Source organism: Lagopus leucura, unplaced genomic scaffold (genome assembly GCF_019238085.1).
Source record: "Lagopus leucura isolate 7727_CA_CO unplaced genomic scaffold, USGS_WTPT01 Super-Scaffold_100157, whole genome shotgun sequence".
Lineage (NCBI taxonomy): Eukaryota > Metazoa > Chordata > Aves > Galliformes > Phasianidae > Lagopus > Lagopus leucura.
This window is the reverse complement of record NW_024962334.1, coordinates 28,611,866-28,637,234: the sequence shown is the minus strand read 5'-3', so window position 1 is coordinate 28,637,234 and position 25,369 is coordinate 28,611,866. Positions and strand designations below refer to the sequence as shown.

Below are 25,369 nucleotides of genomic sequence, written 5' to 3'. Positions count from 1 at the left end.
TCTGTTTACTTCATGGATTTATGTATTTATTTTAAAATACATCTCATCTTTAAAACTGAAGTTGTTTCTTTTTCCCCATGTTATATTTTGTAGTCATTACTGATCATTTTGGGAAAACCCGCAGAGTTTCATACCCTCTTCTACTTGGATGAGCAAATCAATTGACTTCTGAACATTGACTTTAGCATTCTTATTTTCCAGTTTCGCAGAAAATGAGTTACAGGATGTACTTCTAATTGTGCAGCACCTTAGATGCCTTTTTCATGGAATCACAGAACATCCCAAGTTGGAAGGGAACCACAAGGGTCATCAAATCCAACTCCTGGCTCCACACGGCACCACCCAAAAATCAAATCACGTATCTGGGAGTGCTGTCCAAGCACTCCTTGAACTCCAGCAGCCTGGGGCTGCGCCTGCAGCCCTGTGCAGCCCATTCCATGCCCACCACCCTCTGGTGCAGACCTTTCCCTGACCCCCAGCTGCCCTCCCCTGATGCAGCTCCATGCCGTTCCCTTGGGTCCTGTTGCTGTCACACAGAGCAGAGCTCAGTGCTGCCCCTCCACTCCTTGTGAGGAGCTGCAGCTGCTGTGAGGACCCCTCAGCTCCTCTGCTCCGGGCTGAGCAAACCCAGGGACCTCAGCTGCTCCTCATACATCTTGCCTTCTGGACTCCTTTGTAGGCATCTTTGTACCCCTTCTTCGGACACTATTAAACAGTTTCCTTATGCTGTGGCACCCAAACTGCACCCAGTGCTGGAGGAGAGGCCGCACAGCTCAGAGCAGAGCAGCACAACCTCTCCCTTTGCCCAGTGGCGATGCTGGGCCTGCAGCACCCAGGCTATGGTTGGCCCTTCTGGCTGCTGGGCACACTGCTGGCTCATTTTCAGCTTGCTGTCAACCAAGCTTAATTTGGTTAACTGTGACAGCAATTTTTCTTTATTTCTTAAATGAACTCATAAATATCCCAAATAAATTCATAAACAAACACTTGTGGATGCAAACTTGATCAGTGATGCAGTAACTAGTTTTCTATTGCACTCATTTTTTTTCTTCAGGCTTAAGCCTATCAGCCATGTGGCTGTATTCTTAGCTGTCACCTTCTAAGGGAGTGTTTTTCAGCCCCATGGGCCTAAGTAACTTTCTGCTAAACGTTGTTTCTGTATGAAGATACCCTTCTTACATAGCTGAATGCAGATTTAAAGCCTGTTATTTGGGTTTGTCACCTTGCTTCCTCCTGTTGGAATATATCCTTATTTCTTGAGTAAGGCAACACTGACATACAGTTTGAACTGTACGTTGTTATAAATTTGTGTGAATTTTTTCAGTCTTTGCAGTTAACAATGATATGAAAAATAATCCTGAATTCAAATTAAACATTTGCTCAGGAAAAGGAAATAAAGACCGATTTTATATACTGATAGTCTCAGTAGAGTAATGAAAACACTTAAGCGGCTGAAGCGGAAAAGTACCAAATACTGAACTACTGGTGTTAAGGGCTTTCTGCACAAACTGTTCTACAAGCCAGTCAGCTCAAAGCATTGTGATGTGCTTAGGAATCCCTGAGCTTGCTGCTTCCTGCTGCTTGTGAGGGACAGAGAACGTAGGGGGCCTCCCGAAAGGCAAGACTTGGCATTTCCTTTGGTTGAGCTTCATGAGATTCATGTTGGCTCATTTCTCCAGCCTACTCATGTTGCACTGAATGGCAACACAATGATCAACCATTCCTCTCCATGCCATTCAATGCCTGCACTGTGAGCACTGAAGAGATGTGAGGTCTCCACCTGTGTTCTGAAGGAAGTCATGGTGGCCTTCAGGTTCAAGTGAGGAAGCTGCATGATAATTATGAAACTTCACAGTCAAGAAGAGCCAGAACAGAGTTGTTTCAGGAGCTTTACAGGCACGCTACGTGTAAAAGGTGATAAAGCTATTGTAGCAGAGGTGCCAAATGAGTTCCAACACTTGGAAACCTAAGGAGATATTTATGCCAGAACAGGTCTTTGTGGGGGACTTATCACATGTTGTTCTGTTTTGTGCAAACAGCCATCCCTGCCAAAAAGAGAAAGAGCTGACCTGAGAAAGTGTTTCAGAGAAAGAAAAACAAATGAGTTAAGACTATTTCTAAATGACCATAGATGGTCCTGCAAGGACTTGCTCCCTGGTCACACGCTGTTTCACATACTTGAAAATGATTGTGACAGAGACTGGAGAGTGAAACAGTAACAACAACCACAACTAACAATTAACTTTTCCAGGCCTGCAAAAACAAAGGTTGGTGATAAAATACTACTGAAGACCTTCACAAAACTTGCTGAGTACACTTTGCAACTGAAATGTAATAATTGAATAGATAAATGGATAGGAATAAGAAAAGCAATTTGATAGGCTCTGCACCTAGTGATCATTGCTAATCAGACATCAAAACCCATCTTTGATAGCCAGGCCCATGAAAACACCAGCTTTCTGCTGTACAAAATCTAAATGCTGGAAATTGGTAGAGGATAACAAGGGAAAGCTTGACAAATTATTCTGTCATAGACATCTGTGGTGTTGCCATGTGTGTTCTGTTGAATGACTGCTTACATAAAAAAGATGCAGTAGAACTGGAAAAGTCAGTTCAATGGTGAGGAATCCTCAACACTCACCTTTGGACTACTTGGGTGTTTCAGGAAGTCTTACAGTGACTGCACAGTTCTTAATACCCTTCTCCTGCATGTTCTGGCTTTTGGCCATTGTTGGAGGTGGGCAGCTCTGAAGAGTCAAGCTATAGCACAGTGCTGTTCTTGTGTTGATCTAAAACGATGCTTCTGAGTGCTGGCAAAAGAGAGAATAGAGATTAGAAAGAGAGACATTAGAGAAAGAGAGCACATAGCACAGAGGGCTCTCAAGGTAGGACCTGCTCAGAAAGGAGGAGCGTTACAGCAAGCCAGCAGATCTCCTCAGCAGTGGGCTTGGAGCAGGTGACCTCCAGAGGTTTCTTCCAAGCTCAACCCTTCATTGTTTCTACATCAAAGTTTTGCGAAGAGTTCAAAACCAGCACTTGAACTGGCAGATATTGTTAGCCACCAAAAACCAAAATTAATGTGCAGATCCTCTTCTCAAAGTCTCTGCTTGCTCAAGGTGAGCCGTGGGGCATTATGCGTAGGCTGAGCCTGACAAGAGCCTACAGAGGAAGGACTTTGCAATACACATTCCCATATTTATCCCACAGAACTCGTCACAAGCTGTAGCCTTATATGGATACGTTTTCAACATGCCACCTCTGCTTATCTCAGCAAGGGAGTGTTCAAGTCACAGCTGAGATATGCAGACTTCACAGGTAGGCACAAAGCAGTTGCTTTTGGTTTTGTTTTGGCCAACTCTGTCTGCAGGATCTACTCCCATTTCCTCCACAGCCTGTGGTTGGTTTCTTATAGGGAAGGACAGGCTCTGTCTGGCCAACACCCAATGCTTGCTGCACAGCCCGTACTACCGCCCCTTCCTTGGTTATAAGCAAGAGATCAACACAGGTGAGTTTTTCTAGTTTACCACCTCTGCTGATCTTCTACTGAATGCGCATTTAATTTTTAAAGGGCAGTGCCGGGAATACTGTGCACAGTCAGACTTTGCAGCCGGCTGATAGACCCAGTGCTGCACTGACAGGTGCACAGAGATCATCCAGATCTCACCGGTAGAGGACGTGTCTTTGGGAAGTGGTGAAAGCTTTCCCTTGGTCATTCACCATGCTGTCTGCAGCTGGTTCTCCTTTTGGAGCTAATAGTCACTCATTGTTTTGGAAGGTGGGAAATTGCAGGAGAGAAGAACCCAGCACCAACAATGGCCAGTGGGAATGAAAGGTTTGAGTCAAAGAGATGCAACAGGACAGAACAAATCACCCACAAACGAAGGAATGAAGACCTCCTGACATTCTACCTACGTCATCAGGATGCACTAAGAAGTCCTTGTGCATGCCACCAAAGCAACATTTTTACTCTGCCGTGTTCTGACGCTATAAGGAGAGGTAATTGGAAAATGCTGTATGCATCCTAATGTGAGAGAGAAGTGTTCTCAAGGAATGCATTGCTGACCAGCAGGACAAGGTATCTTTACGCTCCTTCATAGTGGCCTGCTGAAATCTAGGCTTGGGAAGAAGAGGTTCCCAAATTCTGCTTATATATTTCAGATTCATTGCCACAGACTGCCTTGCGGCATGAGTTTATCAGAGTGGGACATTTATCAGAAAGAAAGGGATTGTTGACTGTGTCGGATATTACTTGCATGGAAAATTATTTCTATTAGTGTCAGCTGAATGATTTGTGTTAAGAAATCAATCAGTGATACTGAACAGGAGGGAGTGATGCTCTTCAGTAAAGAGATGGGCACAAGGACCATGAACACACGTGGTGCAGGGAGGCAGCTGGAACCTCTGACACAGCTTTGTCCCCAGAGAAATCCTGAGTGCAGTACGGCCTCTGTTTTCTCCCTCAAAAAAGCTTCAGAAGCTCTTGAAGCGACCCTTTTTTTCCTATGGAAAGAAACAGATGCTTGGGTTTACTGTTCTGAGTCGATAGAGAGCTGGTGCCCAGGACCGTGTGATTTTTTTTAGATTTCGGATGAAAGCCACCTCTTTGTCCGCAGCTTGGTTCCAATTATATTTACTTTTCATTAAACAGACATCCAAGTGCTTCAGAAGTTCATCAGGAAGTACGAGCCCCATGGAGCTGTTGTTACCAAAGAAGAAGTTGTTATTGTGAGTGAAGACACTGATGTTTGCAAACAAACATCACCAAAGAACCTCAGCAAAGCTGCAACCCTAATGGAAGAGCACAGGGTAGAAGCAGGAAGCAGAGACTGCCCAGAATCCCATAGCACAAACCTTGGGGAGCCTCCACAAGGCAGGCCACGGTCACAGCCTCCAGCTCCGAGGGACCAAAGGGAACCGAAGGATTTGGGTCTTCCCCCTGATGATAAGTGGAACTGCATGGGTAAGAGTGAGAGAATCACAGAATGCAATGTTCTGTTGTTACTGGTCTGAGTTACTTCCATAATTCTGTGGAGATGTGTATGGGGAGCTAAGACATGTACCGATTCCATCTGTATAAATAACAGATTGAACTTGGTTGTATCATCTTTCTAATCCAGAACAGTTAACAGCAGGCAGAACAAAATCATGTTTATACAGATTTTTGTTCTTACTACTGTAGAGCCAGTAAGGCCCTTTGTTAATCATTACATTTACAATATCAGCAACCACAATAAATGTGATCTTTGTTCCATATAGAACATAGCCAGTAAAGATGGAGATTAAAGTCTGCATTACCTCAAAGCATGGTGAGCAGTGGATCCCTGCGCTGCTGGGCTGATGTCTGCACCCAGGCTGTGTCCAGGCTGTGCAGGGGAATGCAGATGCAGCATAGAAGCAGCCCATTTTTGAGTGACCTGGCAGCACTGGGTATACAGTGAAAGTAAACAAGAGGCCTATAAGGCTGTTACAGAGCTGTTGGTTAACCATCAGCACTGCTAAAGAAATAGGAAGTGGCAGTGCACCCTGCAGCTGTAGCCATGGAGTGAAACACCCACCACTGGCCATGCCCCTTGGCCTCCCACAGCTCCCACTGGACTTTTGATGGCTTCCCAGGGGAAATTCTTGACAAACAAGTGAAGCAGGAACATTTCACTCTTTCACCACATATTCTTGGGGTAGCATGGTTTTACTCTCAAGTTCTGTTGCATTGGTGAAATGATTGAAATAACATTGTCTATGTGGTCTCTCCAGATTTTAGCAAGAAGGTCTATGGGCTGGCAGCCACTTATCTCGCAATAGCAGTGGGATTTCTGGGCTGGTAAGTTCAGGCTCTGTTTAGTCACTCTCACAGCAACATCTCTGTGGTTAAGCTGATTGGCTGCCTGGGTCTGGAGGGTGCTACTCCCTAGGTGCTAACGAGGGAAGTTGCAGGTAATGAGATTCTCTACAGCTGTGAATACAACTCAGCCCTGATGCATTTAAATGATTCCATGATCCCCCAGCTCTTCATCAGAGCCTGCATTCTCCAGAGCCTGCATTTTCCAGAGCCTGCTCTGGGGTTTAGAGTGACTCTGTAGCTAAAAGATGGAAACCCAGAGGTCCAAGTTGTTGCAAGATTACGCTCAGTGGTTAAAAATGGAAAATAGGAGAAGTTGCTTTATGCCCAAATGTAATGGAAGCCCACCTGCTGGGATGACCTTATCCCTGAGGCTTCAGCAACCCCATGGATAGGCTGCAAAGTGCTTTGCAGTCTCATAGGATGTTCTAACTCCTGCTGTGTCTTTGCAGGTCCAGGCTACGGCTCCAGCTGGGGAACTATTACTGGATATCCCTCACTTTTGTGTAAGTACCCAGAATGACGTACCAGGCTTCAAGTTCAGGTAAATGCTATGGTCATAGAATCTCAGGACTTTTTGTATTGGAAGGGACTTTTAAGATCATCTAATCCAATTCCCCTCGATAAACAGGGACACCTACAGCTTGATCAGAATGCTCAGATCCTGATCTCCCCCTGACCTCCAGGGATGGGGCGTCTACCACCTCTTGGGCAGCCTATGCCAGTGCCTCACCACCCTTATTGTAAGGGACCTTTTCCTTATATCCAGCCTATATCTCAGTATCCATTCTAAATCTCAAATGATTTGTATGAACAATCTCTGCTCGACATGCTCAGGGGCTGAAAGGACCTAGAAAAAGCAGAAAGTAAAGCCTCTGGGCATGCTGATATACTGCTTACCGAAAAGCTGCTAGGCATGAATTACATGACGAACAGCATGGCCTTTGTGTTCTCCCTTGGGTGCAGCCTTCTGATACAAGTTTGCAAATCTTCAGAGATGCTCACTTAGGTGAGTTAGAGGTAAAAAAATAAATAAATAAAAATCTTTTCTGATATCCACAAAAATATATGACAAATATTTGAGGGGAAAAAAAAGTTTATTTACTTCACTTGCAAGTATGTAATGCTGCTCTGTTTCAACCAGTACAGCCTGTGTAATTGAGACTCCATTTCAGTAATACAAAAATACTTTGGAATAAATCACTGAATATTTATTGGACTGATGAGCACATGGGAATCTGAACGCTTTGCTTTCAGTATTAAAACTGTTACCACTTATGCGCTGTCTTTATTGGAACTATCACTCATTGAAAATGTTTTCTTTGCTTTTTTTCTCTGTAACTAGGATGTGCATTGCTCTTATCCTCCTGAGCTCTGCAGCCAGCCAAATGGGTTCCGTGAATGCCTTTTACAGCTTGACAGTGGTAAGCCTATTGCTGAACTCCACGATTCTTCCTCTTCAAGTGCTTTCACGTTTCATCAATTGATACAACATTTAAAATTCTCCTCAGCGAGAAATGTCATCTAAAACAATCTGCCTGCATTATATCCATCATGGAATTTTTTTTCCCATTCTGTGAGGCAAATGTTCTGGATAACACTGATTTCCAACAATCGTCAAAAGGATTATTTTCTCTGTGATGAGTGATTTTTTTTTTTTTTTTTTAATTTTTTTTTTTTTTTTTTTTTGTCTTTGTAGACAGCAATTGGAAGTGCAGTACTTGGAATTATTTCAGAGTAAGTCCTTCAACCATTTTTCTTTCACTGCCTTACCTTCTGCTTGAGCACAGTGTGAGATAACAGGTTGTCTCTTGTGTCCTAGCTCCTATGAGTCAGAGACAGTGATGTTAACTGGAGGAATAACTGCAGCTGCAACCCTGTTACTATATTTATTTGCTCAGAAGACAAATGTAAGTATTAACAACATTCTAGGTAACTTCAAGTAATCGTAACTTCAAGTAATCTAAGTTGTTGTGATATTAATGACAGTTTTATATCTGTTTTGACTTTTAGAGTTGCTCAATTTCTGCAGACTTTGTATGCCACTCAAAAACTAGCAAAGTAGAAAGAAACAGAACTGAGCAGTTTGTGCTGGAGGCTGTGACACTCATAGGACCAATCTCCCTCTTTCTGTCCCAGCTTTTCTCTTCTGTCCAAAGGTTCCCTACACTTAATGTGAGAGAATTCAGAATTTATACTACAGAACGTGCTGTATTTATGGGGTTTTACTCATGATTATATCACCACTTATCTGTTTCTTGGAAATGAAAGCAGAAATGCTGATGAGTATCAATGGGAAGGCAGCAGGAGCTGAAAGTCAGGTTAAGGGATTAACAAAACATGAAAATGCCTCCCATGACATCCTTATAACAAAGCTGAGGAAGTGTGGGATAGATGAGTGGACAGTGAGGTGGGTTGAGAACTGGCTGACTGGCAGAGCGCAGAGGGTCGTCATTGGCGGTGCAGAGTCTGGTTGGAAGCCTGTTCCTCAGGGGTCGGTGTTGGGTCCAGTCTTGTTCAACATCTTCATCAATGACCTTGATGAGGGGATAGTGGCCACCCTCAGCAAGTTTGCTGATGATACGAAGTTGGGAGGATTGGCTGACACACCTGAAGGCTGTGCTGCCATTCAGCAAGACCTGGACAGGCTGGAGAGCTGGGAAGTAAGAAACCAGATGAGGTTTAACAAAAGCAAGAGTAGAGGCTTGCATCTGGGGAGGAATAATTGCATGCACCAATACAGGCTGGGGGATGAGCTGCTGGAGAGGAGCTCTGCGGAGAGGGACCTGGGTGTCCTGGTGGACGACAGGTTGGCCATGAGCCAGCAGTTTGCCCTTGTGGCCAAGAGGGCCAATGGCATCCTGGGATGCATTAAAAAGAGCGTGTCCAGCAGGTCGAGGGAGGTGATCCTCCCCCCCTACTCTGCCCTGGTGAGGCCTCATCTGGAGTACTGCATCCAGTTCTGGGCTCCCCAGTACAAAAAAGACAGGCATCTCTTGGAAAGAGTCCAGCGGAGGGCCACAAAGATGGTGAAGGGCCTGGAGCATCTCTCCTATGAAGAAAGGCTGAGTGAACTGGGTCTGTTTACCTTAAGAAAAGAAGACTGAGAGGGGACCTGATCCAGGTCTATAAATATCTAAGGTGTGGGGGGCCGAGTGGCGAGGCCAGAATCTTTTCAGCAATGTGTAGAGACAGGACAAGGGGAAATGGCCAGAAACTGCAGCATAGGAAGTTCCACATGAATGTGTGCAAGAACTTCTTTACAGTGAGGTGACGGAGCACTGGAACAGGCTGCCCCGGGGGATTGTGGAGTCTCCTTCTCTGGAGATGTTCAAGACCTGCCTGGATGCCTACCTGTGCGACCTGCTGTAGGGAACCTGCTTTGGCAGGAGGGTTGGACTCGATCTCTGGAGGTCCCTTCCAACCCCTACGATTCTGTAGGGGGGGGGAGGAGGGAGAAGCAGGACAAGAATCTGGTTTATGGAAATACTGGTCTATTAATAAACTGAGTAAGAGGAGCAAAAGCTTAAGTCAAGTCAGCAGCAGTAGTCTCTGGGTTTGTCTTTATGCATGTTACTGATGTTAGTTCATTAATCAACATCCCTGCACATCGTGTATTGTTTTGATTCAAAGATGTGCTGGCTAATTGCAGCAAAAATAGCGTCACTGTGCTTTTTGTCCCCAGAAACCTCCAATGAACTTCACCATAACGAGCACTTTGAGCATCCTGTGGGTTGCTGGGGCAATTGCCTGTGTCATTATAAACTCATACGTAAGTACCTTACTGGATGTGTGCTTGTTGGATGCACTGGCATGAGTCAGTCTGTGTCCTGCAGTACCTGTAACCACTTCATAGAACCATGAAATCACCAAGGTTGGAAAAGACCTCCAAGAATAGTTGGACCTCCAAGGTCCAACTATTCATCTATTGCCAATATTTCCCCACTAAACCACATCCCTCAGTACAGCATCTGAATGTTTCTTGAACACCTCCAGGGTCGGTGACTCCACCACCTCTTCCCAGGGCAGTCCATTCCAGCACCTGACCACTCTTTCAGAGATGTAATTCTTCCTAACATCCAACCTGAATATTCCCTGGCACAATTTGAGGCCATTTGGTCTGGCTGGGGTATGTCAGCCACTTTTTAGGAAAGGTTAACCTTTAATCATCTGATGAGTAGACATGGGCTGTAGATTATCCCATATAATAAACTAATGAGTTTTGCTTCTTCCCAATCCTATAACAAGCATAGGTAGGCATGTGACAGAAGTAGAATCTTGCCTGTTTCAGGTTAACTGCTCCATCATGTTGTTTTCATTGTGTGGCCTTTCTTGGATTCAGCTGGAGGTGCAAATGCAATGATGAAATTATTTTTACGTGATTCTGACTCAAGTTTTTTGTTCTTCCTCACAGAAGTTCCAGGCTTTGTATGCTCTGTTTGGAATTCTGTTCTTTGCTACTGTAAGTATGACATTAATCCTGCATTTTTCATCAGTAAGTCACTGCTTTGCTACAAGCTCTTGGTGAAGCTCTCAAATGCCACTCTCTGGTGCTGCAGTTTGTCCCCTCTCTGTGCACACTGCGTGACATGGGGGTGCTGAGAGCTGTGGCCTGCAGATTGGCTGCTTCTTAGGCCTGGCCTGAGAAAGGCAAACCCTTTCTCCAACAAACTGGGTGAGGCAAATAGCAAGCTGCACTTCTTACCTTCCAGAATCAGGAAATATTTGGCTTAGCTGCTGAAGCATACAAGTGATCTCTGGACTACTTGTATCTCCCTGCTGCCAGTGTGATGGCCAGGTAACATTTCTATATGCAGGAGCTGAAGGAGCAGTCTGCTTCTTGGCTGCGGTGATAGGAATGCATGTAATGCATGTCTTCCCAATGTTTTTCTCTACTTTGGGTTCCAAGTGTCCACTGTCTACAAATAATTTTGCAGTCCTGAGGGTTGAACAGCCCTCTGTCCCTGCTGGAAAGGAGTTAAGACTTCTTATCATTAATAGGGGATTGCAATCATTTTCTGGAAGAATCCTCTTGCTGTAATTCAGACATTGACAGTTCTCTATATTGTCCCTTTTACATAGCAATTTCTTGCCAAATAAAACAGATGGTGAGTACTTCTCTTTTAATGTAAGTTGCAGAAGTTCCAAAATGCAAAACTGAACATATGTGCTGTTTTCTTCCCTCTTCTTACAAGGATCTAACAAAGACAGTGACTGAGCTCCAAAGTCAGCCCATGGAAGTGCAGCACTCTGCAGACCATATCGAGGCAGCACAAGGACTTTTCATACCCATTGCTATGATCTTCTTCTTTACTTTGCTATTAGTTGGTTGAACACACAGCAAAGCCAAATATTTTGGCTGCCCTCAACTATCAGCAAAGTGCCACTTCTACCTAAAGGAAAGTACAGGACTGCTCCTTGAGGCATTCTGGCAAGGTGGCTGTGGAATGTATTTTCATGTAATAGTATTTCTATGGATGGAAAAAATCTTAAGATATTGTAGAAGTGTATTAATGAGAGAGTGAACACAACATACCCACTCATCAGTGAAATATTTTCCTCACTGATGAGATGGCCCCTTGATCAATGAATTATGTTGCATTTATTGTCAGAATTGAACCCCAGTGAAAAGTTACGGACTACAGAGAAGATGGGAGATGTTTGAGGGGATGGTGATGGTTACTGTGAATATCTTTTTAAGGACTGTCATTTGTACTTCTGGATGCTTGGTAATTTGATAGAGCAGCAAACAGGAAGCTCAACAAAGTGAGAAGGAGAGCAAAACTCAGGGGTGATGATCTTAGGATTAACCGCTGCAACATGCTGAACATGGGCCCACATCTCATGTGCATGTAGTGAGTTACTTTAAAACTTGATGTTTAACCCTGTATTGCACTATACTGCTGGTTTTGGAGCATTACAGGTATTTGAAATTATTGACAGTATCTCTTATTTTTGACAGCTACAAAAATTTAAAACTTAAATATCACCTGATTTAGTATTTGCAGTCTTCTGATTAAAATATGCAGTCCACTACATATAGCTATCTGCATAATTTTTACCAGTATGTACAAAATTTTATAATCTGCCATCCAGGTATATATGTAAGACTTCTTGCTTTTCACTGATGCTTAATCCACTTTAAATTGAATAAAGCTGGAGGCAGTGCTCAACAAGGGCAAATTTCAGAATATCTAAAAAGTTCAATTTCTTCAAGTTCCATTCAACAGGTCTGCGTGCATGACTAGAAATGCCAAGTCACAGTGAAGTGAGACTGTTATGCAATGGTACAGCCAAAAATACCTAAGTAATGTAATCCTTTAGTAAACATAAGCATGCTAAATTTCATCAGTAATTAAACACACAGATAAATTTAAAAAACAAATATATTTTTTAGCTGGGAGGCATCATCTCGTGGTGTATTTGATGGTATGCCAGAAGAATCTTTTTCTGGGCTGCATGAAGAGTCTGCAGTAGCAGATGTGTTGTTTACAACTGGTTTGGCATCATCAGCATGCAGCATTTGCTGAAGTCTCTCAATACCTATCAAAGGGAAACATAACTCAGTTCAAGCTTTTCTTATCCTGTAGAAATAGTGAAAATAGAAGGGAAAAGTTGACTGGACACAGATTGCTCAGAGATGCTGTGTAATCTGTTTTTAGATAGTCCTGAAACTTGATTAAAGAAGGCTCTGAGCTCTGACTTAGCACCTGGCCCCACTCTCAGCAGGAAGTTGATGTAGTAGATTTCCCTCCCAACCTACATTTTTTTTTTGTTACCCCATACACTTCCTTTACTTCACAGAAATCCCTTTTGCCAATAATATATAGCAATTGTTCAAGATTAAGTATTTTAGTGCATAAAGAATGGGTAAATTTTTCATATCTCACCTATGAAGCACGTACAGATTAGGGGTGCTGTGGAATGCCGACATGATATAATGGGTAATTTTCAAGAAGAAGCAGTGACTTCCAATATAGAAAAAACAATTCTTAAGATGCAATTCCACAAACTGGAAAGGTTTGACATAACCCAAGAGTAGTGCTCAGTATTCTAGTATTCAGGGCTATTCTAGTATTTCTCAGTTTCATACAAGGGCTAATAATGCCCTCACAAGCTGAGAGGGGATAAGCAGATTTGAATAATTCTAATGTTTCCCAAGTCTTGCACGCTACTACACGATGTATTAAAAGTAAAACCAACTTACATAAATAAATCTTATTCACAGAATCAGAGAAAACTAATCGAAACCATCCAGGTTCATAACAATAAAAAGCTTTCCCAGGACTAATCAGGAGTTTCTTATCAAGGATCTTCTGCCATAGTTCGAGTTCAGCTTCAAATGTCTGTGATTTTAAGAACTAAAAAAAAAAAAAAAAAAAAAAAAAAAGATTATTATTAAAGATTGAACAAATACACAGACTGAAAGAGCTTTCTATGACCTGATATTAAAGCACTTAACAACATGCACATTTTCACATTTTCAGCTTCTACATTCCCACTATTTCAAAACTCTTACATACTTTTCTGAAGTCTGCCCACACATAGAGTCCTCCTGAACTTTTCAGCACAGGTATTCCAATGTCTGCAAGTCCATCCACAAGAAGATTCTGTGCTTCCTTAAGTCTCTTCTTGTTGGTGGGAAAAAACACATTATCCAACCAATCTATAAAATCAAGACAAACAAAATTCTATTTATTTCCACCTGTAATAAAAATAATAATAATAAAAAAAAACAAAGCAAAAAAAACCAACCAGCTCAATGGAACATTTCTAGTGGGGCTAACCTCTGTCCTTAAGGAATTGAGTGAGAACATGCTGAACGGGTCCAGGACAGCTGTGGAAGACAGCTAGTTGATTCACAGCTTTCTGAATTTCATGATTTCTGGTGTACAGTACCCCAACTCTGATTCCACTCATACCAAAATCCTGGGAGGACAAGAAGAAGATGGAGAGAAGCAATTTTTACTTTATGCTTGTTCTTTATCAAGCCACCAAGTTTAGAATCATTCTGATGTAAAGGAAAATAAATCTCAAGAAAAGGTACATTACTGTCGCAGTTCAGCAACCAGAGGCCTCTGTCATGTTCTTAAGAAAGTCCTGTATTATTATTATTATTCTATATCCAACACACCAGCACACACACACACACACACACACACACACACATATAGATGATTGTGTATTTCTTGCATACAAGTCTCAACAGTTTCAAGACCTCCCTAAGCAACCATATCTACATTGCATCTTGTTTCTACGTCCAGTGTTTGTTCTTGATCAAAGCGTACAGTTCCCTATTGTAAAAGATCACCACCCGTGACCACCACCTCAGCACAGCAGAAGCAACAAACATAGTAACTAAGCAGACCTTGCTTTTGCCATTTAGGCCTGTGATGCCCATGGCCTCATGGGAGTCAGGCTAACTGTGGATCCCCACAGGGATGGACCCCCAGCAAGCTCCACATAGTCCCCATCATGTTACCACATCAGCTGTTTGATCAAATAAATGTTCCTGCTCTGCAAAAATAACCTTTGATGACACAATAAAACATTTGATAACACAGCAGGCATTGGAGTGGGCTGCCCAGAGATGTGGTGGAGTCACTGTCCCTGGAGGTGTTCAAGGAACATTTAGATGTTGTACTGAGGGACGTGGTTTAGTGGGAAATATTGGTAATAGGTGGATGGTTGGACTGGATGATACTGGAGGTCTTTTCCAAAGTCGGTGATTCTATGATGAAGAATAAAAAAATATTGAGAACAGATGAGTAACTACAAAAATTAAGTTTGGCATTGTCATCAGAGCCTACTGAAGTACGTATTCTGCAACAGTCACTGTTCAGAAGTATTTCCAAAAGCTACGTAAGTATGCAATAGCACATACATATTAAAGTCAAATTTCACTGAGTCCCTATGCAGAAGGCCATATGGTTCAGTGCACAAGACATGAAATCCTAAATTCTATTACTGCAAGTCACCAACTCGATGGCAAACAACATCTATCAATGTAGTTATTATCAGCATATCTCTTGCATTATTACTGATGAAAGAATTCTTAATATTAATGAAAACAGCCTTTAGCTCCTCATTGAGCATTAACAGCAAGGAAGTCATTAGCCAAGCAGAGAATGAAAGACCATGACCAAGAAATTTAGGATAAAAAGTATAGAGTAACATCCAAGTTAAAAATACTGACCTACTGCCATTCCTAGGGTCATTTTATGTACAATGCAGGGACTGCTCCATCCCCAAACAAACAAACACAAACAGATAGTATAATGTCCACTGAATAAGGTACCAAATTAATCCCTGTCTGCAACAGGAGGTGTAAGATTATGTCGCCTGCATCATGAAATCTTTGCAAACATTCTCCATGCCAAATTGGAGGTCTCATTTACCCAAGCCTGACAGGTCTGCAGAACAAACAAGTGGCTATGGAAATTTCTGCTCATTACATTAACTGGAAACATCCAACTTCTCTTCTGGAGCACACTTGGACAAATGTAGTCCCAAGAACAGCAGGAAACAATCAGTAACATCCAAACAACTGTGAGACAGGAGAGGCAGAGGGAGAAGGAGATGGTGAAGGAGAATGTGAAGGCAACACTGGCAAAGCAGCGTAAAATAACACAACTTGGTTAAAAGTCCTACACTGCTCTTCATTAGCTCAGTTTTGAAGCCTTTCGTGTTTCTCAGATAAATATTTTGTGTACCTTTAGTTATAGGCAAGAATAATGAAAGACCACTGGCTTTACCAAGATTGCTTTCAAGGCCAACAACTGAAAGAGGCTTGACTCAAACCCTTGGCAGTCTCCATTATACCCCATTAAACCCCTGTTCCAATCAGCCATCAGTTTAGTGTTCCCTCCAAGAGAAGAAAAGACAAAATGCTACAGATCAGAAGGTGCTTATATGCATACTTCCACTGTAATTTTCCCCAGAAAATACAGCCACGGTGGCTGTATAAATAAGCATTAACTGCTTCTGTTAAGTAGATCCCTAATTAAACTGCTAAAATTAATAAATTCTAGATCGCCAGGGGAAAAAGTAATGAATAAAGAGAAGCTCAGTTTGTTATATGTAATACAAATTATGTCAGAATAGTTCAAATAAGTTTTGTGGTGAAATATCTTAAAACACAAAGATAATATTTTGACTTACCTTGCTAAAACCCCACATGAAATGTGTTCGTTCAAGATCTGGTAAACTGAATGAGAAAAGAAGATAAGAATTGTTGCTGTAGATGAACAAGTTGTGCAGGCATACAAAATGATTAAATATGTAAAATTATAATTCATTTTCAGTGAAATTAGCATTTAAACTTTTCAAGTGGCATGGATGTTTTCAGAGAACTTGTAACAAAATGCACGTAGTATTCTAGGAGGCACAGACATGAAATAACAGAAAAGGATTTCTAGTAAGATGTAACAGACCAGTTATATTTCCCAGATTCCTGCTGCACAGTCAGCACTCACACCTATATTAGAACAAAAGCAGTATTTCCATAAGGGATGCAAAACGGGTCTTGTACTCAACAGAGAACAACTCTGCTCCACTCTGCTGTGTTTCAGGCTGGGGAAGGGAGAGGTGAACATTTCAGGTCATGTATTTACATGATTTGGTACAATCAAACAGAATACTGCATTGTAGACTACTGAAGAAGATGCTATTTTCTCCTTTGTGTAACTCTGAGTTAATAGGGCTAAGCCTGGAAATTTCCTTCTTCAGCTTAATAAAGCTAGGTGAACTTTCACAGCAAGAACAGCATTTTTTCGGGCATTATTTATAGCTTATGATCTTATGTGGTTGAGACAACAACCAGTAGGTGACTACTTGGTTATACTTGGATGGACTTGGAAATTTCCTATCAGTGAGATAATTATACAGTTAAGACCATACTTCCGGAGAAAGAAGTTCTATTAGTCAGATACCAATAGGTTTAAGCATTCTTGAAGAATTACTCTTTCCATCTCCTGCCAGAGAACACTAAGTGCCCAACAGCATACTAGTCAGGAAAGAGACTCATGGCAGCAGGTCACTTGAGAAAGATGAAGGGCTCTGTCAATTTTTGATTACTATTACTATGCCATGCACATTAGCTACAACCAAGAGATCTGTTCATGTCACTCTAGAAGCATCTCTTGTATTAACAATTCTCACAGATGCAAAGACCTGAATATGAATTAGTTAGAAATACACAGTTATACTAGCTAAGCAGAAAGTTTTTAAAAAGGCATAGTTTCCATTTTGGATTAAATATCTTGACCCATGCTAAGAAATCACACTTACCTATCTAAGCTAAGAACACTGGTGAAGGTGGTATCATCATAAACAGACAGCATGTAGATTTCATCCATTATTACATGCAATTCATGTCTGTGTATAAAAAATACAGGCATTTAAATGTATTTAAAATTAATTTATTTCCACATATATATATTTCTATATAATCTTAACTACTGACATGGCAAAGTATCCATAATAGCATGCCTATTTGCTATTACACTCACCACACTGATTTCACGCATAGAAATCACAAGATTTTTTTTTTAAATAATCCCAACAGTATTTCATTTCAAAACAAACTGTTGGATCTCAGAGAGATCCCATTTTATTTTTGTGCTCCCAGAAAAGCCAAGCACAAAGGGTAGTTACACAGAAGCCAAGCTCAAGTCTATGCATGCCACCTCCTCAGAACAGGAACAAAGGACAGGAGGTAACAAAGGTAATTTTTCTTCATCGCTGTATTGCATAATGGAAAACTGAATACCAAACAAATAGTGCCAGGGCTCAAACCTGTGTGCAAAGTCAAGGCATTCCTTCAGTAACTGCGCTGGGTAAATGTCCCCTAAGGGGTTGTTAGGGTTGATGAGGACTAATGCTCTCACTCTGATGCCCTGAAAAAAGAAAAACCAGCAGTGGGAGACAGCAGTGACACCAAACTGAAACTGGAGGATGCAGCAAGAGCAGACCGTTCCCTTCCATGGAAAGTTGGCTTTTAGAAATCACTGAATTATACCTGGTATACATTAGCATGCAGATTAAACTGCAGGTTTTGTTTCAGTATTCATTCTGTGAAATGCCAAGATCACACCAAAAGGTTTGTTAGTGAATGAAAATCAGGTTAATGCTCATTTGAAGCATCCACTGACCCCAACAGGCAAGATCACGATGGGGGGGGATGAACAGTGGTCCTAAGATACACTTCCAAACAGATTTGATTGCAAGCAGGCAAACAGTTAATGGCTGCAACAAAAACCTTCAAGACTTTAAATGCACCAGCATGAGGCATTACCTTATTCCTTCATGTTTGGAATAAACTTAAATGAGTACTTTTTGTTTCAGCACATTTAAGCTTTAGAAAAATGGTCACACTGCATATTCTCAGTCCATCCTGGCCTTCTCTGAAGGAGATCATTTGTGTTAAGCATCTCCAGAAGAACTCCAGGAAATTAAATTAGGTGGAAGCACCAATACTTGCTTTCCCCTCCATATGCAATTTGTCTGAAATTTAATGGTTTCTTGTTCAGCTCTTGCTCACAGTAGGAGCTTTCAGCTTATTGCCTTGGAGTCCAAACGGTAAAAAATTAATGGGGAACGATGCAGATACTAAACCCAAAGCATGCTTGGCATATCTGACAGCTGACACACATTAAGCAGAAGATGCTGAGGCATTCATGTTCACAGGAACAGCTGCTGAGGGATGGCAGATTCACAACTGCTCTTCTAGTCTGCTTACTACCTTGCACGTATCCAAACAGATGTTTGCAATGTTATCCACGAGATCAGTTTCAGCTCTAGGATCACACACCTTGCCCTGTGACCCCACACCTTGTCTGGGCAGTCCATGTCACACGAGCATGGCGCTCACACCCTGCCCAGCAAGGAGGGTTGGTGGGCAGCTGCACATTCAGTCCCACACAGACTGGCAGAGGCACTGGCTGATGACACAGACATACAGATGGTGTCTAAACATAGGCACTGTGCTGACGAAGCAGTTGGGTAAATAGGAGAGCTTTGACATGTCTTACATTAAAATAAAAACTATACACGCATCCATGTGTATACAAAATATCCACTTTTTTATATGTGACCTTACTACAAGTGACCCTACTTGTGCCTATCTGCGGTATCTGTTGTTAAACCTTATTTTCTACCCTAGAAAAGGACATAACAAATCTGTGTTAGTCTTCTGTAACACCACTACCCTCACCACATCTTTGATAAAATGTGTTACTACTCATCCTATGCTTCCCCTGCTGGATTCTATCAAGGAAGAGCACAAAGGCTGAGTGCATTTGTAGTTTTCCAAGAAGTTTGTGGACCATAAATACCAAGACGACACTAAGAACAGGAAGCATTTGATCTTGAAACGCTGGTGAGCACTGCTTTGTGGGCACTCACAAAACCAAGCATTTCTAAAAAAGTTCCAAAGACAAAGAGGGAAAAAAAATATATTTAACAATATGAGAAATAATATCCTCATTTACACAAACCTGATCAGAATAAAACAACTCAAAATGCTAAGACTTTTGGTCTAATGACATTTCCTAAATCCTGTGAAAATTATATGTTTTCTGAGGAGCCATCCTAGTGGAAGAAACATCCTGTGCCAAACCTCCTGACCCCACCAAGCTCCCAGTGACATTGTGGTACAGCAGATTCTGTCCTCTGTGCTCCAGAAGAGCCCTCCTCAGAAGCACATTCAACAGATTCCTTTCCTTAACTACACACATTATTACAGTAACATATTCTCTCTTTTTAGGATCTGAACAACAGCTTCTTTACTATACTTTGAGTTCCATTACCAAGCAAGAGACTTAGTCTTGAAAGACAAATTAAGATCTATTCATAAAACACAGCGAGGAGTTTCTCTGCATTTTGCTACAGATTACAGAAACAAATGCAGTCCTGTTGCTAGAGTTGGACCCACCCTCCCCTGCTCCAGAATATCTGCATAATATATCTACAAACGGTTTGATACCAAGAGCATATGCAACTTAAAAAAAAAACATAAGGAAAATCTGAAAAATCAGAAGACACTGCTATTGCTACCTGCTTTTTAGCTCTCTGTAGTGCAGCTTCTAATTTTTCAGCTGTTAACTGGAAAGGGTGAGTTTCTTCATTAGTCACCTACAGGAGAAAAACAATCAGCGAGAACAAAGGAGGAAACACTCCCACCCAGTGAAAAATACACTCAATACTGGCCCTTAAATAAGCTAAACAAACTACAGTTTCTGATGGCACTGCTTCAAGGAGGGAAGAATACTGCTAAAGCATATGAACAGTATATGAACATGTGTTTACCTCACTGGACAAGGGCACATGCACGGGCTGCAGTCCACCATATAGCCACATTTTTGAATTTATGCCACCATAGTGAGGAGCTGGAATAAGATATCCATCTGAAAGTATTTAGAAGAATGAAAAAGTTAGGAAAGTTAAGGTTTCTCATGAGGAATCACTTTGCTAAGACACTAGTAAATTGAACTACCAGTCGAGGAATTTGACATGATTTCAACTCAAAGGATTCACTGCAGCCTAAACCAATATTCAAACTAAGTTGAAAATTTTGTACTTGTCAGTCAACCTGAATTCTACCCAGTCCTCTTCCCTAGCATTTTCAATAGCAGATGTGTATCAAGTCATATGAGTAAAAGGGTATAGGCCTTGTCAACTTGCTGTGTGACTTATTCTAATAAAATAGTGACAAATAACTATCTTGCTCACAACATTTTGTCAATGTGCTCTTAATTTTTCATCAGGAACTACTGCAAACCTTAAGTACTTCTCCCTGGCTGCCAAAGTGCTAAACTGCAGCATGGAATCCTGCAGCACCGTGGAACTTCTTTCCCTTCTGCTTTTTTATTTCTGTGAGAAGCCCCAGGTTGGTGCTTCCCTGCCAATACCCCATGTGCCAGGGTTTCAGAGAGGACAGTGTACTTCCTTTCCTCCTATTAAAGAAGGGGAGAAAGGAGTTTGTCAGTCTTCAGGCAAAAGAGTTTCTGTTAAAGCTTTGTAAATGCAAAAAATCTGAACGTATTAAAGTAGGACATGAATATGAGTAGCCTTGAGTAAACATTTTTTTTACCATTTTAAACAAAACTGATTTCACAGCCTCTTTACCACCATGTGCTGAGGTCATCCTGCTCACCTTCCCACTCCGATGGGTGCCCATGGATGTTGTTCACACCTACTCCAGGTATTCCCTTGGCTGAAAATCCCTCTCTTGCTACAGATCCACTCCCTTTTCCCAAATTCCTTATGGATGCTTTCCTTCCCCAGTCCACTTTCTGTGTGCTGCTCTCTTCAGATTCTATGTGGTTCCCATCTCTTTTTCTCATCACTCTTCAAAGTTCACTTTCTGTTATCTTTACACCCTTCCTCTTCCTATACTGTTCCTCCCCAAAACCCTATAGATGATGTTCCAGAAAGCAGCTGGCCTGCTGGTACCTCAAATGTTTTCCAACCTTATAGAAATAATCAGAGGCATTAGTTCAAAGATACTTTGCTAGAAACAAAGAAACACTAAGTCCATGCTATGCTTCATCCAGTTATAAGGAAAGCAAGCTGTCATTTAGACACAGTGCTATCATGTTCACTTTTAACTTGTAAACAGAATCACAGAATCATTTGAGTTGCAAGGGGCCCTTTAAAGGTCATCTAGTTCAACTCTCCTGCAGTGAGCAAGGCCACCTACAAGTACAACAGGTTGCTCAGAGCCCTATCCAGTGTGATCTTGACCGTCTCCAGGGATGGGGCATCTACCACCTCTCCAAGCAACCTGTTCCAGTGCCTCACCATCCTGATTGTAAAAAACTTCCTCCTCATATCCAGTCAAAATCTCCCCTCTTTTAGTTTGAAACCATTTCCCCTTGCTATATCGCAACAGATCCTGCTAAAGTTTCTGTCCCCTTCTTTCTTACAGCCCTGCAGATACTGACAGACCACTCTCAGGTCTCCCTGAAGCACTGATAAATGCTTTCAAGCAAAAAGCATTCAGATTTTTACTCACCACCAGGGTCACACAGCACAGTTGACAGAGTGGCAAAAACTGCACAGCAGCCATTCATGACAGTGATCTGAAAAAAGCAGAACAAATGCTCCTTAGCTGAGATACCACCACCTCTGTGGTTTAAATTCAAAACAGAAGAGTGAAGAAGCCACACAACCACAACTATCATACAAAGTGCTCGACTGTCACTCACTGACCACTTTTTCAAATGGAAAATTGACACTACTGATGCTTCTGTAGATCATGTATAGAGAATCACAGAACATCCCAAGTTGGAAGGGACCCACAAGGGTCATCAAATCCAACTCCTGGCTCCACGCAGCAACATCCAAAAATCAGATCTCACATCTGGGAGTGCTATCCAAGCACTCCTTGAACTCCAGCAGCCTGGGGCTGCGCCCACAGCCCTGTGCAGCCCGTTCCATGCCCAACGCCCTCTGGTGCAGCCCCTTCCCCTGACCCCCAGCTGCCCTCCCCTGATGCAGCTCCATGCCGTTGCCTGTCGCTGTCACACAGAGCAGAGCTCAGCACTGCCCCTCCGCTCCCTGTGAGGAGCTGCAGCCATCATAAGGCCCCCGCTCAGCTCCTGTGCTCTGGGCTGACTTAGATCTCTCCTGCAGTATCCTGATGACATTTGTGTTCATGTTTACTTATCTTTTATCAGTTCAAGACAAAATAAACTGCAGACATAAGGCAATTTGCTTACATGTTCTGGTCTAAGTTCTTTTGTGGCTCTGGCATAGTGAGTCAGAAATTTGGCAATTTCTTCTCTGAAGCTAAAATACAGAAGAATTAGAGTCAGTGATGTAACTGCATATTTCTCAGAAGAAAAAGCACAAAAGATGCATAGAAAAATGAAGTTTACAAAATAAAAAAAAAAAAAAACCACCAAAAAGAACAAACACACCATTCTGTTATGAAAGCCTTGAAGATTTTTTACTTCCTACAGCTTAAACAATATAATTTCCTAAGATACACAGAGAGCTACATTTTGTGAGATACAAAGCACACAGAAGACATCTGCAGCCTTGAGCAGCAGTGGCTGTGACTCAGCTGTTATTTCTGCACAGTGGAAAAGCAAGAAAATAAAGAAACTCATTGGAGCCAAAGTGGAGCACCAGAATGTGGGCACCAGAAGCAGTGGGACCTGGTGAATGACGGCTCCAAGGGAGCTCCCATGTGTGGTGAAGGCTGCTCCACTGTTCTCCAGGAGCAGTACTCAGGCCTGGCAGCCCACAGAGCTCCCATTCACCCCTCTCTAAGTCTGGGATGAGCCCTCCCAGGAGTCATCCACCCTCAGCTCTGAAGAGCTGCCTGTGCACACGTCTTGCACCCAGCCAGACACCATATCCTTTGCCAGTTTTTAGCACTGTAAGGATGGAGAAAACAACAGAACAAAAAGCCAGGCAAGCAAAAGCACATCCACGAGCAGCTGCCATTAGCACACCCACCCTTCAGGCTCAGCAGGAGAATGAAGCCACACACTGCAACTCATGAGCATGGAGCTCAAGCGGGGGCAGAGAGGGGAAGATGAACTTCATACCTCCTCGCACCCTGCGTGTCAGGGTACTGGAAGAGATCGGGCTGCAGGCAGTCCATGTCAGGCCGTGTGAGCTGGAGACATGAGAGAGAGACAATGTAGAGCATGGAGTAATTGGGATCTTCCGCTCTGCTGTACCATACTTTTTTGGTTTTAGTTGTTCAATAACAATAAGGAAATGGAGAATATATTAAAAAAAATTATTAGATAAAGTTTTATGATTTGCACTTCTCTAAGATACTAGAAGCAGCATTAAGACATCAAAACAAAGGAAGAAAAGAATGAAGGAATTACTTATTGCTCTTCTCCATCATATACTTAATCCCACATAGAGGAGAAGCAGGCCAGCTGCTCACACAACTGCTGCTGAGATGTATCAAAGCCCAAACAATTCTTTCCAAATTGTTGACATCAGATGTTAATACCAACCTTGATGAGCTTCTCAACCAGCAGAAATAACACACTATGTGCTACAGAAGGAAAGCAGCTGTGCTATCAGCAGTGGCTTTCCTGCCCTCAGCACAGGTGTCCCTGTGTAAACTGATATTCACTGTGGCCCCAGTTTGGGTTCATTCCTATAACAATCTCCAACTGTTGCCAGCTCTGCTGACCCCTCAGCTGAGCTTGACACTGGCTTTGTGCATGGTCCTCCCTCACCAGCACCACAAAGTTGCCAGCAGTTGCACTGGTGCAAATCATCTCTGCACGCAAGGAACACAGGAGTTAACGTGCTCCCAACAGAAGGTCTGGCCACAAGGTCCCAGTTTGCCAGCACCTGAGCCAGAACATCTTGTTTTCAAGCAGGTAAACTAGAATTAATAGAGTGGGAAAAAAAAAACTCCTTTAAAGGCTGCTCTAAGAGCCCAGCCCTGAGAACAGCAGTTTAAGTTCTCAGTTGTAGCATTAATTCTGCTCCAAGCCTGCATTCTGAACACTGAGCACTCTATGGTCTGAGCTGTGGCTCTGCCAGCAAACACAGGGGCCCCTCGTTTGGGCACCGACCACACGGCCCTTGCAGGAGCACAGCTGTGTCTGCGAAAATAGAGCACCTTCAGTTCTTTGTACAGTACAAAGCTGAAGCAAAACCAAATTGTGGTTTGCAACCTGAGGCGAATTTTCATTATGTTACTTAGCAGACACAACATTCACACAGTACGTGTGATGTGCATCCTTGTGAAAGCAGTCCTACGGGCGATTTTCTCCACGCTAAATTGTTACCCGGACGCTTTGAAATTGTTAGAAAACAGCAAAGGAGCCGGCAGGCCGCCACACTTACTCTCTCCTCTATCAAATCAAAGCACAGCTTGTTCTCGCTGGTCCCCAGGTTCACGATGCCCTGGAAGAGACGACACTGAACCACACCGGCAGAGCGCCGTTTCCCCGCAGCCCCCGGGCCGCCGCCCGCACCTCGGGGTTGCGCTCCCGGTCGAAGGGATCGGAGACGTAGAGGGCGAAGCCCCCGTCCAGCAGCCCCGGCACGCCGGCGGCAATGCGGGCGCCGCGGGCAGACAGCGCCGGGAAGCCGCCGCCGCCGCTCATCCTCGGGCTCGGAGCTCCGCGGCCAATGGCCCCGCCCCGGTGCTGCTTTCTGCTCTCGAGCCAAGGTCACGATGTTCTAGTCAGGATTTTGGTTAAAGGCTCTTTAGTGTAATGCTCATGTGCCGTCAGGATAATGTGTACGTACCAAGGAATAACGTGCTGAATTTCCTGAAACTTGGCAATCATGGGGGACATGGAGATCAGCGCTGGATTTTAACTGGTTTGTCAACAGCTACACACTTGTGAGAGAGAGGTACCTTCCTAATACTTTCCTACAGGAAATGCCACCAAGCCCCAACCCTGGCCTGAACCCCAACCCTGGCTCTAAGGGTGGTTCTGATCCTGCTGTGCTTATGCTGGAATTGCATAATGAGATACTGACAGCATTTTATGGATGGTTTCAAATAGTTTGCTCTTCATTCTAGAGAGCTGCTGCTCT

At 42.9% G+C, this 25,369-nt stretch overlaps 2 protein-coding genes across 3 annotated transcripts; one reads left to right on the top strand and one right to left on the bottom strand.

Moving 5' to 3' along the window:
- Positions 1 to 3,275: 3,275 nt before the first annotated feature.
- Positions 3,276 to 13,153, top strand: LOC122189607. 2 transcript variants are annotated; one of them, XM_042888917.1, is made up of 12 exons: positions 3,276 to 3,315; positions 3,392 to 3,505; positions 3,776 to 3,996; positions 4,649 to 4,960; positions 5,752 to 5,818; positions 6,289 to 6,342; positions 7,182 to 7,260; positions 7,536 to 7,573; positions 7,659 to 7,746; positions 9,522 to 9,608; positions 10,251 to 10,298; positions 11,032 to 13,153. In XM_042888917.1, the coding sequence occupies exons 3-12, from the start codon at positions 3,813 to 3,815 to the stop codon at positions 11,167 to 11,169; spliced, it is 1,095 nt and encodes a 364-aa protein (XP_042744851.1). In that variant the 5' UTR covers positions 3,276 to 3,315; positions 3,392 to 3,505; positions 3,776 to 3,812; the 3' UTR covers positions 11,170 to 13,153. The 2 variants fall into 2 exon arrangements, with proteins under 2 accessions (XP_042744851.1, XP_042744850.1); XM_042888916.1 differs by lacking the exon at positions 3,276 to 3,315 and having other exon boundaries at positions 3,380 to 3,505.
- Positions 12,205 to 24,930, bottom strand: LOC122189398 (1-aminocyclopropane-1-carboxylate synthase-like protein 1). The gene is made up of 14 exons (XM_042888555.1): positions 24,799 to 24,930; positions 24,668 to 24,727; positions 23,395 to 23,465; positions 22,558 to 22,627; positions 21,852 to 21,918; positions 20,144 to 20,241; positions 19,892 to 19,969; positions 17,633 to 17,733; positions 17,126 to 17,212; positions 15,998 to 16,043; positions 13,624 to 13,765; positions 13,360 to 13,502; positions 13,044 to 13,197; positions 12,205 to 12,379 (listed from the first exon to the last, which is right to left on the bottom strand). The coding sequence occupies exons 1-14, from the start codon at positions 24,928 to 24,930 to the stop codon at positions 12,210 to 12,212; spliced, it is 1,419 nt and encodes a 472-aa protein (XP_042744489.1). The 3' UTR covers positions 12,205 to 12,209.
- Positions 24,931 to 25,369: the final 439 nt, after the last annotated feature.

Bases quoted from the DNA above. Each gene is read 5' to 3' on its own strand.
- LOC122189607 (XM_042888917.1), top strand. From the start codon at position 3,813: ATGGCCAGTGGGAATGAAAGGTTTGAGTCAAAGAGATGCAACAGGACA. The intron at 3,997-4,648 runs GTAATTGGAAAA...TTCATTAAACAG, and splicing joins TTCTGACGCTATAAGGAGAG to ACATCCAAGTGCTTCAGAAG. The intron at 5,819-6,288 runs GTAAGTTCAGGC...GTGTCTTTGCAG, and splicing joins GCAGTGGGATTTCTGGGCTG to GTCCAGGCTACGGCTCCAGC.
- LOC122189398 (XM_042888555.1), bottom strand. From the start codon at position 24,930: ATGAGCGGCGGCGGCGGCTTCCCGGCGCTGTCTGCCCGCGGCGCCCGC. The intron at 16,044-17,125 runs GTAAGTGTGATT...TTTCTCATTCAG, and splicing joins AGTGTTCTTAGCTTAGATAG to TTTACCAGATCTTGAACGAA. The intron at 13,198-13,359 runs GTATGTAAGAGT...TTTTTTTTTTAG, and splicing joins TGTGGGCAGACTTCAGAAAA to TTCTTAAAATCACAGACATT.